At 38.8% G+C, this 17,064-nt stretch overlaps 1 protein-coding gene across 11 annotated transcripts in view; it reads right to left on the bottom strand.

The window, feature by feature from the left end:
- Positions 1-17,064, bottom strand: part of FHOD3 (formin homology 2 domain containing 3) — a 592,306-nt gene that overhangs the window by 106,275 nt on the left and 468,967 nt on the right. For 9 of the 11 annotated variants that reach the window (XM_075921655.2, XM_075921652.2, XM_075921651.2 and 6 more), the window contains 2 exons: positions 9,501-9,635; positions 4,511-4,561 (listed from right to left, as the gene is read on the bottom strand). In XM_075921655.2, the coding sequence (XP_075777770.2) occupies positions 4,511-4,561; positions 9,501-9,635 (186 nt within the window). The remainder of the gene's footprint in view (positions 1-4,510; positions 4,562-9,500; positions 9,636-17,064) is intronic. The other 2 variants (XM_075921653.2, XM_006128123.5) reach the window with 1 other exon arrangement.

Consider the following 17,064-nt stretch of genomic DNA (forward strand, 5'->3'; position numbering starts at 1 on the left):
ACCAATCATATTCTGCATACTGAGCTTTATACATTTGGACCAAAATAACTTTGCCTCTTCCAGATGTCTGCTAATTTTATGCACCATTATTTGCTCAGGAATATATTTATGAATACAGCTGTAGAAGGCTCCTGACTCTGTCTTACTCACAAGTGAACTATTAAACAGGTTAATCAAGACTGCTGCCTATATCTCTGAAAGACTATGCGGTCATCCTCCAACAACCCACTGCTATAAACACATGATAACAAGGAACACCCCTTTTCCCAATACTGCCTCAATGACAGGCAGAATTAGTGCACATGTGTATATTAAATCCAGTAAAGGGCAAGGAAATCAGCCATATATGATAACAAACATGCTTAGTGCATGCAGTAATCATGCACATTCACAAGCATAACTATTCTGCATATAAAGATGTCTTTGAAGAGCACTTCTTGTGCTTGCTGGTGCAAGTTGCATTATTATAAACCACAATAACAAAGAATAAACTCATTTTTTTAATTCCTCTTGAGGTATAGGTATGCTTTGAACTGAGATTTCGCAGGAAAAGGAACCCCTACAGACTTTGGATGAAAAAATAACAAGTCACATACTTGTATGGTTATAAAATAAGAACTGTTTACAGTTCTAGCATGAAGCCAATTCTAAAGAATGATTTTTTTTCCGAAAGAAGTGAAAGCCCTTCACAAATATTATCATGATATTTTGTTACATAGTTAATTAAACCAGCTTTTATTTTAACTACAGTCAATCAGGAATTCCCCCGCCCCACAGATGGAGCAGATGGAACACTGGACTCATAAAAAGACATTCAAATAGATTGTTTAGCTAAACCAGGTACAGAACAGCTGGCTGCATTGAAATTTTCTGCAATGTGCCAATGCACTACAGCAAGAATCGGGAGGGAACTCCCAGTAACTTGGGGGACTACAATGTTTTACTGTCCTCTGTTCTTTTACAGCTGTTTTACCTTTTTTAGCTTCTGTGGCTTTGAGTTGCAGGAAAATAGCAGACCGACAATATACACAACTGAACCTAGTCACAATGTAAAAAATGAACCTATATAGCAGCAAATCTCAAGGCATTACACAAGAAATTGAAGATAGAGAATATTCAGATTTAAGACTCACGTGGCTATTGGGTAACTCAGGAACTAATAAAGGTCTAAATTAAGCTTTTTTTACCAATAGGCAACAAGTATGAATGGAGATCAAAAGTTGTTTCTATTTTATGTGGATTCAGTGAGCAATGTTAAATGAATGGATGGTTTCAATCCAATTCCTAATGAGTAGGTATCTATACCAAAAACCTACTATCACATTATCTTCCTTGTTAGCAGTCTTATAAAGGCTAAGATCCAAATGGATACAAAGAATGAACGACTATCTCTCTCCTACATGTGGTTCCTCCAGTCCAGGGCTGAGGCACTGAAACCATCCATTCTTCCAGGTTCCTCTAGATTAGGACAACTTGCAATGCCAGGGCATATGCTGAGCCTGTTCTATGACTAAGAGGGTTGTCAGTTTGCTATGTTTAAGACTATTTAAGAGAATAAACATGTAATTAAACGTTCCCTAGTGCACTGGGAATTGTATGTAACCCTTTGTATCAGCAAAGTCTTCAGATATAGGTTGGAATAATATAGGTTCCATTTTTTACTGTAAAACTCTAGGAAAGATTCTGAGAGGGTTTCTTGGCAAGGACCTTTTTAAACTATCTGCCATTAAACACCAAAATAGCATTGCTGATTCACACTCGCAAATCAAAGGAAAGATAGAATTACACTTTTTACTTGCTCATTAAGGTCCTGATCAAAAGCCTGTTGAAGTCAATGGAAAACTTCCCATTGACTTTAACTGGCTCTGGCTCAGGGCATATATTATTCTAGGTGTTACATGAAGAGGTTCATATACTATGTGATAGTACACAAGACTGCTCCAAGAACCTGAAGACACTTAAGACTAAAGAGGATTTCAACACAACTTTTTGAGCTACTTTTGTTTTAAGATGGGAAATATATTTGAAAAAATAGCCCATAAAAGTGTACTGTCAGAGAACGTCTGATGAAACAGACTTTATAAAACAAAATTACATAAGGCCAATGCAACGGATGACTGACCTCTGTAGTGGGGTTTTCTTCTAACATTTCTGCACTGTCTACGAGGGATGTTTCTTTGCTCTTCATGAGAAGGAACTAAAAGTTTAGTTTTTCATTTCAAGATAAATACACATCAAGATATATTGCTAATGATTGGTAAAATTGGCCCAGACCGTATAGCAATGATGCCCTGCTGGTCAACATTTCCAAAAAAACACTCCAGCTCACTTCAGCATGTTCCATTACAACCCAAAAATGCTGGAGAACTCACTTCTAATTTGTTTCAAATCTATCTTACCAGCAGGACTGCTGTAAAAGTTTATACCCAGCTATGATCAGTGCTTGTTATATGTGCGGTCAGATGTGTTTCATTTCAAAAGATGCTTTAAATGGCTGTACTTTTTGGTTGTAAAGATGAGGGAAAGCATATCAGCCTCTGTCTGAATTTAGAAATGTCAAAAAAAATTAACAGTGGCTAACTTAACCACAATTGTTGCTGGGTCAGACTCTATGTTTGAAAGAGGAAATTGCTTCCGGTGTGATCATTTGTATTGCCAGAGTAGAAATCCACCAGCTAGATGATTTCTAGGAGGACTCCCTTCACATTAATGTAATAAAATATAATTTTGAAAAATATTCCATGGGTCGCTTTGTCTAGTAGTCTTTCAATGGTAACCATGCAGCATATGTCATGCCTAACAAAACTGGAGTACTCTTGATTTTTGTTGTCTGTTATCTAGTTAGTAACATACACATTTTGTAGGAGAAAACAAGAATTGTGTCTCGCCTTTAATGGCAACCACTGAAAACTGAAGGTGCTAACAGCTTTCTGAATTGTATCCTTCCTGCCTTACCAATCTATCCACTGACTTTGATCTTTATCTACTGAGGTTTAGCATCCTGTCTCCTGATACTTTATGTATAGAGGTAGGGGGGTGGGTAACAGAGCATCTTTCTCCCCCCCCCTCCACCCCGGCCTTCTCCTATTTATTTCGAGTTTTCTTATCCCCTAGTCATAACTCCAGTCATAAGAAGTGGGCTGTGCCCACAAAAGCTCATGATACCATCTACATGTTTTGTTAGTCTATAAAGTGCTACCAGACCATTTGTTTGCTGTTTTTTTTTTTTACTGAAAACTGAGCTAAATTACGAGAAGAGAAAGTCTATTATTTGAGTGCTCCTTGAAACTTGCTTTCATAGGCATAGGAAACTACCATATATACTCGAACAGGGGGCTGGAGTGTAAATGGTGGCACAGCTTGAGGTGGGTGGACAGATGGTGCCTCCCGGGGTAGCAAGATCCCATCCCGAAGGTGGGAGGCAGCATGTGTGCAGCTGGTCACGAATGCTGAGCCCCTGGTAAGAATCTTCTGATGGAAAATTCCTGTCCTGTGGTGGGCCTGATCCTTACTTTTCTTTTCCCTTTGTTGTTGTTTTTTTTTCTCCCCCAGGGCTGTGTGCCTGGCCAAGGGCGGAGTGCTGGGGAAGGAGCTGCCTTTGGCCACAAGACCCCCCTCACCGTATCCTCTGTGGATGGGCAGGAGATGGAGGGGGAGGGAGCTGAGGAAGTAGCACAGGCCGAGGGACGTGCTGGCCGCCGCTTCTAACCCCTCCCCTTGACTGGAACGGTGAACGGCAGTGAGTACTGCTGCCATTTGCCATTTATGCTGACCTATTTATAAGCCAATTCCTGCTCTTCAGAGTAGGATTGTTTTTTCAAAAAAAAAGTTGGCTTATAAACGAGCATATACAGTAATTGCTTAGGTTTCTCAGCCTTTCCAGTTGGCAATCTTTTATTTCAAGTACAATTCTTTTGCAACTCCCATTATATTTATTTTGAAAGAGTTAAAACGTATTCATGCTAACCATGTTAAGTCTATATAATTCATGTGTGTGTTTTGAGCAGTTCTGAGAAAATACTTGATCTTTAGCGATAAGGGTGTGTTGGAAATAAGGCAATGACATTTTCTTTGCTAACCTATTTTCTTTGCTTTAGATAGTAGTACTGTGTTCAATGCTTCAGGACCATCTAACTGCCTTTCATGATCTCCCCTGAAGAGTCATAGCCATCTGTTGAGAAACACTGGTTTAGACCATCTACCACTATACTAACATTTGGGCAAATTTCTGGTGCAAATGCAATACTTGGTATTATTTTCCAAATCAACAGATAAAAGTGTCAATCAAACAATTCCATGCACACCTGTTCTACTGCACTTGTATTTATTCCTACGCCCAGGACGAAACTCCTTTCTCATTTAGTGAAAGCACAAAATTCTTATAGTTCCCTTTTAAACAAAATTGTCCCTAGCATGCATGGTTAAAAGTATACTTAAATAGACAACAGCCACACAATAATGGACAGAGTAAGAAGAAAGCAACTGAAAGCAAGAAGTAAAAGGTACAAACCTCTCTTCTCTTGCTTGTCTTAGTTCCTCTCTTTTGTCTAAGTAATCACGGCTAAAGTTGCAATAAATTGAAGAGGAAATAAAGGAATAAGAAGGAACAGGAATAAGGAAGATGACAGAGGTAAATAGTAAGAGAAACAAATAGCTAAAACCAAGACAATTTTAGGTAATTATCTTCGCTGAAGACATCTGTGTCTGCCCCTTGAATAAATGTGGAAGAGGGTGCATGTGTGTTCATATGTATATAGATACAATATAGGTCAACATCACGTCAAATATGTACAGTGGGAAAGGGTACTAAGCATAGATTAAAAATGGGCAACATTGAATTATAGGCTTAGAAGCCCAAAATAGAATTTCTGGCACATGTTTGTCTATTATTTTTCATGTCCCTGACTTTTGGACAAGTTACATGTTCTCAAATGCCACTACTTACATCTGGCCTCACATTTCTGCTATTCTTTCTCATCTAGTTCCTCTTACCCTTTAATCCCACAACTGTCCAAGAAACTCTTTTCTTTCCCTTTTGCCAGATCAATTTTGCTTGACACTTGTGTGGTGTAATTACTGGTGTGACGTCCCACTCATGATATTTATTTATTGCTGAAATGTTCTTTATATTATTTGCAGCATGTTTATTTCATAGGTTATATAAGAACAGCAGAGGTTACAAGCAGGGATGTGAAAGGTTAACCGGTTAACAGGTAAGCATCACCCTAAATAAGTAGTTTGTGGGGGCTGCAGCAACCCCGTCTGCTGTGGAGCAGCCTCCGTCTGCAGGGAGCCTTGGCACCTCACAGGCAGTGGCTGTTCCCGGGGAGCAGCCTCTGCCCATGGGGAGCACAGGACCGCCATGGACAGCGGCTGGGAGTCAGGAACTGGTGGCAGCCCTAACTCCAGTGTGGGGGTAGGAGCTGGCAGGCAGCCCTGCATGGGGCTGGGGGCAGGAGCTCGACAGGTTGGAGGCTGCTCCAGCCACACTGGAGTGGTCCCAAGCCCAGATCCCACTTAGTTGGTTAACCAGTCAAACATTAGGTTAACCTAACCTTTAACCAGTTAACTGATTAACAGGGATTTTACATTCCTAGTTACAAGCTCTTAGACCAGCTAACAGCTTAGCCAATACCTCTGCTGATGCAAGATTGTCCCTACACTCCATTTAATGGAGTTTTGTCAAGTGTTTAGACAAAACTGGTAGGACTTTCATCACTTAAGACAATTTCTCAGCCTGTAAGACCACTGTGCCAGGAAGTTTTCCAGAAATCTTCTACTTATTGATCACATCCCATTACTTCTTTTTTTTTCTATCAAATGAACTATTTTTTTTACCTGCTCCTGGAATATGCACTAATTACACATCTTATGACAGCTATCATATCCCTTCCTTAGTATTCACATACAGAAGTTACCCTTAAGAGTGTGTTAAATTTGCATATATAGATAAAGAGACATAAATATTTGCACTGTCCTCTCTAGATCTTCCTTTAAAAAGGCGAGTTCTTTTCAGGAGAATGAAATTGATCTCACTGCTCTTCAATTCTACAATGTGTTGTTAAGGCTCTATTCCAAATAAGCAGTCACTCGGAGCAGACTGTGAAGATCTTCTTCTTCCTTTCTTACATGCTTTTATGAAATAATCAATAATGCTGACATTCCTCACTGGCATTGTAATCAGAATCCTTTGAAATTAAAAATGTAGTGCACATCTTAAAAGTGTTGTTTCACAATCTCTTTGCAAATGCAAGACATCATTAAAGTGTTTGTTACTCACTGGTTCACAGTTTATATATTTTCTTTGTAACCATAACAGTTAGGAGACTAAAGTTAACCCCCCACCAAACCCCGAAAACTGAGATTAGGGAGAAAACTGAAGGTATTTGTCCACTGCAATTAAAAACCTATGGTTGGCCCATTCCATCTGATTCAGGCTTGCAGGGCTTAGGCTATAGAGCTGTTTACCTGTGATATAGATGTTCAGGTTTAGGTTGGGACCCGGGTTTCAAAACTCTGTGAGGGAAGAGGATCCTGGAGCTTGGGGTGCACCCCAATTCCAAATGTCTACCCTGCAATTAAACAGTCCTTTAACCTGATTTCTGCGGGCCCAGGACAGCTGTCATGGGCCAGTAACGGGTATCTAACTGTACCGTAGACATACTTTGAGTGACTTCTCCATACACCCCAGGCTAATCCTCTGTACCACTTCCCTACTCCAGAAGCATGTCTCATATTGTTAGAAATGTTGTTCTATACTTAACTACGAAAAATAACTCAAATATTGAACATGTATGTGTTGGGATATGTAAGAATTAATAGGGGTCTGAGATGGCTATACATGAGTGGGAGGGGTCCAACCAGAGCAGGCACTGTCCTTTGAATACGTTTTTTCCCCTTTGTTCTAGAAAGACAGATAAAGGGTCAGGCCAAAGCAGATATTATCCTTTCTGATGTATAAACATGTATAAATATGCTCTTTCCCTTCACTCTTGCAGCCTAGAAAGATAGCAGCATGTAGCTGCTCTTCTTTGTTGTGTCTCTTACTGATTCTTATTTGCTCTGTAAAAATACTTTTGGGGTCACATCCTTTGTAATCTCTGTAGCCTGCTGACTTGGAAAGTTTCTAGTGTAGAAAAGTGTTGATTTAATTAGAAATTCTGCCAACAGTAATTAGGGGCAGGTATAACAACATTCATCACATGCCTGTTAATATTCATTGTATAGGAGTTAACATTACTAAATAAGGATTTAGGGGGAGTAGTAATTGATGTGCGAATTAACATACTAAAATTGATAAAAGAGTGTAACTAGTGCCAAATTATTGCTCGCTCGGAATGTCGTGTTGGGGGGTGGAGTTTGAGGGGAACGAGTATCTGCAATAAAGAGGTCTGTTTACTCCATCCACTCCTGGGTCACCTGTTTCTTCTCTAACAGTACACAAACAAGTTATTTAGTTATCTCAACCATCATCTTAGCTAACTGGAGGGTGACCACTTTTTTAGCAATTTGGGCTGTTCAGCAATTCACAGGATTATACTCTTAATTTAACAACTGTGAGGAGATTATGGAATGGAATTAATATATTTTTTTCTTTATTTCACTTGCATGGTCTCATTTTTCTATCCTTAGGAACTATCCCCAATGCGAATACTGTCACTGTGGCTACGTCTACACTGGCCCCAAATTCCGGAAAAGGCATGCAAAGCAGGTAAGTCAGAATAGGGAAATCCGCGGGGGATTTAAATATCCCCCGCGGATTTAAATAAACATGTCCGCCGCTTTTTTTCCGGCTTGGGGAAAAGCCGGAAAAAAGCATCTAGACTGGCGCGATCCTCCGGAATAAAGCTCTCTGAAAGTAGGAATAAGAGATCCTCTGGAAAAGGGCTTTATTCCGGAGGATCGCGCCAGTCTAGATGCTTTTTTCCAGCTTTTCCCCAAGCCGGAAAAAAAGCGGCGGACATGTTTATTTAAATCCACGGGGGATATTTAAATCCCCCGCGGATTTCCCTATTCTGACTTACCTGCTTTGCATGCCTTTTCCGGAATTTGGGGCCAGTGTAGACGTAGCCTGCATGTTTCTGGTGAGATGTGCAGATATGTCATTCAAGCTGACAAATGCTCTGTGGTGGCTTTGTTGGTCTGGGAGTTTCCTTTCTGGAAGCTGATGTTGGCTGGCTCATGGCTACCTACTGTGGCAAAATGATACCATTTGGAGGGAGAGTTTTTGGAAGGAGCTGGAGGATTGGGATCTGATTGCTTCTGTTTCAGGAGAACTTGGACCACTTTTGGCTGCCAAAGATTCTTTTGTCACACCTTAGGCCCTGCCCTCCTCTTCCTTTTTTCTTCACTGAACTAGATGTCTTCTGGGGCTGGGAGAACATCTTCACTGATTAAAGAAGTCTTCTGTGAAATTTTCTTAGTTTTCCTCTATTTATGATTTAATATAACCTCTCTTAATAACCTTTAAGTCCCCTCTTTCACAGTCTCTCTACAGACAAAATAGATTACTTCCATTTCTTAGATGCATACTAAAACAGAAAAGGGCATAATTCTGTAGTCAAAATTACATGAAAACCAGTGCCCAATTTTTTATTAATATATATTCTAGGACTATAAATTAAATGCTTTATGTATAAAACAGCATTACTTTCCAGGCTGCTATGATCTGACTTCTACTTCATGAAAGTATTCTTTTCCTCACACCCCTCATTTTGACACACTGAAATTGTTTCTATGCACAGTGTGCAGAAAATACTTCATAACTGGAGACGGACAAGGTGTCCCACTCTGATGAGATCTGCTACGACACTGTACAACTAACAAACAGCATAAGCAATTTTTTATAGCTAGTATTTCCAGAACTCCTGAAAACTCCCTATTAAGCTTATTGAATCTGAAGCCTTTGGCAAACTATTTAATTTCAAATTATTTGATTTTTCCCCTTTGGGAGGGATCTGTATAAATTTTAACTGTATGTACCTCGTCCAAAGCCCACAATAGTCAGTGAATGTCTTTACATTGGCTTCAGTGAGGTTTAGATTAGGCCCCGTATTTTGTTTGTGCAGTGATTCTGATTTTCTATGACTCCCAGAGCATTAAAGCTAACTGGAAGTAAAGTACTCTAGAAAAGTGCAATATTTCAAAAAGTATCATATGCTCCTAAAGGTGACATGTTTTTACTTAGTAAATAATTAAGGTACTTCGAGACCTCTCCCTTGCACCCAACATAAACAATATGGTCCGAGGGAGAGTAAACTGGTTAATGGATGAGATCCTGTGCAGTTATTGAGCCAATATAATTGGCTGGGTACACAAAAGCTGGTAGTTTCAATAAATGCTACAATTCATAAATACCCTTTCTCTAATGTATCAATCTTTAAACCTGTTTATACCTTGTCACACAGCTGGAGGAAGAACACTGCAATGAAATTTCCCCATTAATTAAGAACATATGGCATTAAGAAAACAAATTGTTAAAGAACACTGTTATCGCCTACTTGAATTTGTTTCTCTCTTCCCGCTCTATCCTTTGCAACCTCTCTTCTCTCTCCTGACGTCGCCTCTCTCTTTCCGCTGCCAACGACTCTTGGTGCTGCCGATAAGATGATGTAAGGAGACCACCCAAGGCTGGCCTGTAGACCAAAAAGGATCGCATTTCACAGTGCCACTTTTATTGATTACACAGACAGAAATGATTAACAGTCATCAATTAGAGAGAAATGCATTCCTGGCAATGGAATGACATGGAAAGATACATCAAAACACCTACTCAATACACCCATGCTAACTACAACTTTATTAAAAGCTGCAGATTTTTTAGAAATTTTTAAAATTAACTTAAACCTCTGAGATGCATGCAAAATCTTCTTTAGAATTGTTCAGCATATTTCAATTGCAGTATGACTTCAACTAACTGTATACCAATCTGCCTCTAACTGAAAAGACAAACTCCATAATGGGATTTTGAAATAAAAACAAGAGGTGCAAGACTTCGCTAGCATTTCCGAACATGTTATACAACAGTGCTTATAAAAGCTTATGCATCATAAACATCAAAGGTATACTGTATACACTCTACTGAGAAGCTAACCTATAAGAAGATAATAGAACTGCATTTTGGAATCTGAATGCAATTTAGGATGAGGCCCTTACGTTGCTTATTGATTCTTATCTTTATGTTCACGAAATCTGCCATCTTACCAGTGCTGCAATAGCAATGTGAATTCTTTGCTAAGATATATTGTAATCTGGACCTTTTATGTTAGTAAGTACAAGAACAAATTAGTAAAACATATAGGGAAAGTGCTAATGGTTATCACCCTGGTTTATTAAAGGCACACAAGGTTTAGTTTTGCTATATCAAGTTTATGACTTGATTGTTAGTGTACAACCAGAGTGGAACACAGCCAAACCACACTATTAGTAATACATATCAAAAGTTTAGCTCTTGTTCTAATGTCTGCTAAAACAGAGTCAGAAGTCCAAGCATAGCTGAGTAAGTTTCTAGCCAAACAACATGGTCCCTTTCATCAAGGATGAACACTAGCTGCAGCTAGTAAAAACCAAAGCAACCACTTCTGGAGGGGTTATCAGATGCTAGTCTTGCATGATAGACTGCTCCTGTAATTAGTGGATACATTTAATGAGTAGTCACCATTGAAAGCAGATGTGAGTTCTGCAGTTTTTGGCCAGATCGACACACAGCTTTTGTACAAGTATAACTATTTTGGTGAGGGTGTGTTGCTTGACGAAAGTAGTTATATATTGGTACAAGCCTTCAAGTATATGCAGTTGTATAAATGTGCCACTATAGCTTATTCCCCTTCCTCTATGGAAACAGCAATCAAGGTAAAAAAACACCTTTATGTCAATATTACTGCATTCACACTAGGAGGGTGGTACTGCTTTAACTGCGCTAGTAGAATTAAAGTTGTACACCCTTTCGTGTAGCAAGCCCTTATTAAGTTAATAAATAATTGTAATGGGAGCTTTGGAACAAAGGGACCAGAAATCATAAATAAATGAATCCTTTCTGTGAAAAGAAATTAACCAACCTAATCCTTTCAGAATCACAAACTTAACTGTATAAGAATGAAACACTTTCACTGCCTTTATGGACTCATATACCCACTTTCTATTTATGTTAGCTGTAAGAATGCCCATCACTATACTATCCAGGCATTTAATCCCTAGTGTTTACTGCTTCACAGTGAAGGCAATAGCAGCAAAAGACCAAACTATGCCTGTAAACATCTTTCTTGTGTGTCTGTGTATAGGCAAAAAGGAATCCTGTAGAAGACATCCATTTTGGCTGCATTGGCAGCAGGGTCAGTGAAAGCATAATTTCAGTAATTGCATTTAATTAAATTTCAATATGTCATAGTCCACCCAGATAAACTTTACATAAGAGGATATAAAACTTGATACTATGTAAGACTTGCTTCTGGAACTCTGCTGAAGCTTCAACAACACTGCTGAATTATACTCAAAATCATAGAAAGTTCCAATATTCTCCAGTAATATCCTCTCATCATACTCCTTCCTCCCTCCTTCCCCAAAAACCCGTGAGAGTCCAGCTTGCATTGTACATCTTTCCTGGGAATGTATTTTAAAGAGATTTTAAACAGACCTTTCAGCTCACCCTAAAAAAGAGCATTCAGTAAGGAGTAAAGATTCAAAAGGCCACAACTCTAGCACCTAATGGGCATGAAAGGCTCTGGTGAATTATGGCTACTGAATAACACTCAGAGACTACTCTAAGAATGGGCAATCTAGCCAGGGTCTCCAGGTGTAAACATCCATAAACGAAACAGGAAAAATGGCAAACTGAGTTTTGACTGTTTTCCTTCAGTTCAGTTCTGTTTTGTCCAATCTCTTGAAACCCTAGGTAACTACCTGGAAGGCTGAAGACTCAGTACACAGTCAAGGGCACTTAACAACCCCTGGTCTACACTAGGGAATAAGTTCAAATTAAGATATGCAACTTCAGCTACGTTAATTGCGTAGCGGAAGTCAGTGTATCTTAACTGGAATTTTGGCACTGTCCATGGTGCAGGAAGTTGAAGGGAGCACACTCTCCCTTTGACTTCCCTTACTCCTCATGGAAGCAGGACTACAGGCATCTATGGGCCCATCCTCTCAGTTCACCTTAGCGTTTCTTCACTAGACCCACTAATTTGAACCCTGGAAAATCGACTGCAGCTACTTTGATCTTATCTGCAATGTAGACATGGCCTGAGTGAATGAAACCTGAAGAAACACTAGAAGCAGATCAAGAAGAAGACAAGACTGCTACCATGAGACTGTAAGCTTTTTGGCTGGATGTATCTTTTTACATTTGTACAGTGTCAACATAAATTGGAGCCTGAGCTCTCTGATTGAGGCCTCTGAGCACATAATACAGTAAGTAATACAAATATTTAATAAGTATCCACATGATCAAGGACATATTTACGTGAAAATAAGATGTTTGGTTTTTCACAGGAGACTGAAACCATGACATATCCCTAAATTTCTTCTGTGAGATCTAATGAGTTTGCAGCTGAGTCATCATTAACAGCAACAACTCTAATTACAGTAGACTTCCGATAATCCGGAACCTATGGGACTTAGGTGGTGCCGGATTATCAGATATTCCGGACTATCAGGAGGTACTATAAGCTGGTTATATATATACTGTATACATTATATACTGTATATAAAGTGTTCTTAACCCTTTTTATTGTACATACTGTATACAGTATACTGTAATGTTTTAGTTTTTTTAAGCCTTTTTTACCCTTTTTGCTCAGTTCAGTTGCTGCAGCTGTAAGCTTGTGCCTCATTTTTTGCCGAAGCTCACTCAGTAGGCTCTTGCCATTTTGATGCCAGACTATCAGGAGTGCCGGACTATTGGATGCCGGACTATTGGAGTTTTACTGTATTAAGAACAACTATTACTTGGTTATTTGGAATTATGTTAGATAGGTCAAAACTACAAGAGCTCTCAGGCATCGTGCTTTGGAGCATAAACTGATCTCTAGCTAGGATAAAAAAATACTCCTCTTCCCCATCCTATGATGTAATATTTCTATACAGAAACATTGTGAGTGTATTATGCCTTCTCTGCAGTGTATCAGGTATTGACCACTGTCAGTGACAGAGTCACTGTGAGTGATTTTATGAACATTTGGTGTGTTTCAGCATGCAATTTCCTATGCTCCAAAATATTCTGGTCTGGAATTAAGTCCTATCAACCTCCAACCCTAACATGAGTTGTGACTAGCATTTTAATACATTTTAATGTCTTTTACTAATCTTGTACTAAATTATCTGTCCAAAACTTGAGTCATGGTTCCCTAGGCCTAATGATTTTATCCTGAGACACACTAACTCCAAGCAACATACTTCAATGATGCTTCTTAGCAATCTTGAATGATGCATAGGGCTCAAAGAACTGTATGAAGAGTAGGTGCCAAAGCTAAAAGAATGTGTAGCTTTTGTGTTGGTATATAGACCACAGACTGCAGGGCAAAGCTGATGGACCAAAATGGCAGAGTTTGTAATGCACTTTAAGTAATATCTTAAATAATAATGATTTTAAAAAGAGATTTGTCTTAAAATGGCTGTTTTTCTATGGCTACGTCTAGACTGTGGTTCTTTTCTGCGATACCGGAGGTATCCCGGAAAAGCTATGCCATGTTCAAGGAACGCGTCTGCCTTTTCGAAAATTTTTTTGGAAAAGCAGATGTGTTCTTTCGCCATTCCTGTAAACCTTGTTTCACAGGGGTTGGCTCAAAAGAGAAGGTTTTTCCAAAATTTGGCACCATGTTGATGAGCCAAATTTTGGAGAAGCCTCTTTCAAAAGAAAAGCAGAAAAAGATACGAAAAATTGCAGTTTGCAATTTGTGTATCTTCTTCCAACTTTTCTTTGTAGCGTAGACTTAGCCTATCACACTAGCAATGATGCTCAAGTTAAAGTTTCTCCCTTGCTGAAATCACATAGTGGGGTCTGACATGACCACAGAAAATGGCTGAGACTAGACAATAAATTATCTTGGTGTATTATTGCAATTATCCACATAGCTTATATAGACAAACATTATAACGACTGGTTTCATATATGACCAAACGGTAATATCAAAATTTAAAGGTCAATTCCAAATGTACAATCAAAGAGTGTCTTTATTCTGACAACTTATTTTCAGTCTTCTATGTTTACTAGAGACAGAGGGACATAAGGAGACTTGCATGGGCTAACGTAATAGATTATAAACTTAAAAAACTAGGTGTACCGATAGTTCGGAATAGGAAGCCTAATCCGAACTACCTAGTCAGTGCCGCGTGTAGCCGCGGGCACGGAGTCCGAACTAGCGGGGCTTTAAAAATGGCGGCGCCCAGCAAGATGCAAATGAAGCCCGGGAAATTCACATCCCGGGCTTCAATTGCAACTTCGGTTGCCTACATTAACCACCCTAGTTCGAACTAGGGTGGTAGTGTAGACATACTCTATGATATTGGGACCTGAGGGCTCACAGAACATTATTTTATCATTATTTTGCTGGAAGAAAACAGGAGAGAGAGACAACAAAAAGGACTGTGTAAATGAGGAATCTGGAAAATGTAAAAAAATGCCATATGTGAGCCAAAATTTGTATGAAGAAGAACTACATTGACTCACTGCATTTGCTATAATTCAAGTTCAATGCACCATTCTGTTTTGTTAATTTGTTATACGTATATTTCAGTTTAAGCAGTATTTTATAACAATACTGCACTATATACTGGCAAACATCATTCAATATGTTGTGAACGTGGCAACCCCTTAGGAATATGAAACCTTTGCTAGTAAATCTTTGTTGAGAATTGAGGTGAGACAATAAATTTTATTGCAAGAGTTGTTAGATTGGCAAAGTGGGAATTAGCACTGTAGATACGCTATCTAAATCTTATTCCTCAGTGGTTCTCTTTTCTTCATTACCAGAAGAGCAGAAAATCTTTAACTTTATCAAATATATCTGCTATTTTATTTAATCTTTGCAAAGAACACAAGATACAAAGGTTTTTGATGACAGCTGAAAAAATCAGAAAGTTGACATTCAGGATTTTTCATAAATTAACTATGACCAGAACTATTAAGAGTCTTTGTAAATGAGCCCTATTTATCCATTTTCCACAGTATCCATGCTTCTGCAAACATGAAAATGTTATGAAGGGAGAACTGCAAGCTTGTAATAGACCTCACACACACTTAAATGTCTCTTGGCTCTAACATAATAAACCCACTGCCCAGCTAGAAAGAGAGAGAGAGAGAAAAAAGGCGGGGAGAATAGTGGCTAGAACTGCCAAGAGCCATATTGCTCTTCACAATTATGGATATTATCTGTGTGACAGGGCAGATTCAAAAGTATGTTGATATAACAATTTGAGAACAGACTAAACATAACTTGGGAAATCTTTACAAAAATTCTCTTGCAAACAAACCAAAATTAGAGAGATAAAGCTGAAGATTAATATTTCCTTTGAAAGAGAAACTTGAGAAGCACCAGAAGAAAAAGAACTGATTAATGTCAGACTTTTAACAGGCCTGTATGGCTATGCAAAATAAAGCTATGGTGACAAGGTAAGTACAGTAGTTCAGGGTCAATGAGTATCTAGGACAATAGTTCCCAATCCACACACACACTTTCCTCTACACACAGATCACTATTTAGAATGAAGACCTAGTCTACACACAATTTTTATACCAATATATCTATTTTTGGCTAGGGTGTGATTTTTTTTACTGACAGTCACATTAGTGTAGCCCCTATTTTGGATGCAGTTATACCAGTGTGCAATACATTGATACAGTATATTTCCTCCCCATAAATAAGGAAGAAGTAAAAGTAGTATAACTGCTTTTATGTTAGGCAGTCTGCATCACTTTAATTATACTGATATTGTTAAAGTGCGGACCACAATTCTACAATTGTATAGAAGCACTTAACTTTGATTCAGTGCGACTACTCATGACTTAAATATAAGCAAATATGCAAATCTTTGCAGATTGGGACCAAAATTAGTAAATGTTAGGTGCGTGTCTGAAGTGTAAATTGCTAATCTTCTCTTAATGTATGCACAGCTCACCATCATAGCATCAAGACACAGGAAGATGTCTTTTGTCAGTCTTCAACACATACCTTTGCCTATACTGTGAGGGCATGTCTATATAGCGAGGCTAAACTTGAAATAAGCTTTGAAACTTGAGCTACGCTAATAAGCTAATCAAAATAGCTTATTTCGACTTTTGGCACTGTCTACACAGCAGTTATTTCGAGATAGAGCACTCTTCTTCCGACTTCCTTTACTCCTCGTACAATGAGGGTTACAGGTGACATTATATGGGGTAGGACAGCTCAGTGGTTTGCCCATTGGCCTACTAAATCCAGAGTTGTGAGCTCAATCCTTGAGGGAGCCATTTAGAGATCTGGGACAAATCTGTCAGGGATGGTATTTGGTCCTGCCATAAGGGCAGGGGACTGGACTCGATGACCTCTCAAGGTCCCTTCCAGCTCTATGAGATAGGTATATTTCCATGTATATATATATATATATATATATATATATATATAAAATGATGTAGTCACAGACTATGCTATTTTGGAGAAATGTTGATTTGTGCTCCAGTATGACCCACAAGGCTTGATATCCTATCAAAGAAAGCTATCAGATTGGTTTGACATGATTTGTTCTTTACAAACCCATGCTGGCTGTAACTTATCACCTTATTATCTTCCAGATGTTTGCAGATGGATTCCTTAATTACTTGCTCCATTATCTTCCCTGGCACTATATTAACCCTTTTCTAGTCTTCTGGAATCTCTCCCGACTTCCATGATTTTTCAAAGTTAATAGCTAAAGGCTACCTCCAGTATCAGCTCCTTGAGTATTCTAGCATGCATTTCATCAGGTCCTGGTGACTTGCAGACATCTAACATTTCTAAGTAATTTGTAACTTGTTCTTTTATTTTAACTTCTAAATCTACCCCATTTCCACTAGCATTCACTATGTTAGGCATCCCGTCACCATCCATTTTCTTG

Source organism: Pelodiscus sinensis, chromosome 2 (assembly GCF_052426305.1).
Source record: "Pelodiscus sinensis isolate ZL-2025 chromosome 2, ASM5242630v1, whole genome shotgun sequence".
In the NCBI taxonomy this organism is placed as follows: domain Eukaryota; kingdom Metazoa; phylum Chordata; order Testudines; family Trionychidae; genus Pelodiscus; species Pelodiscus sinensis.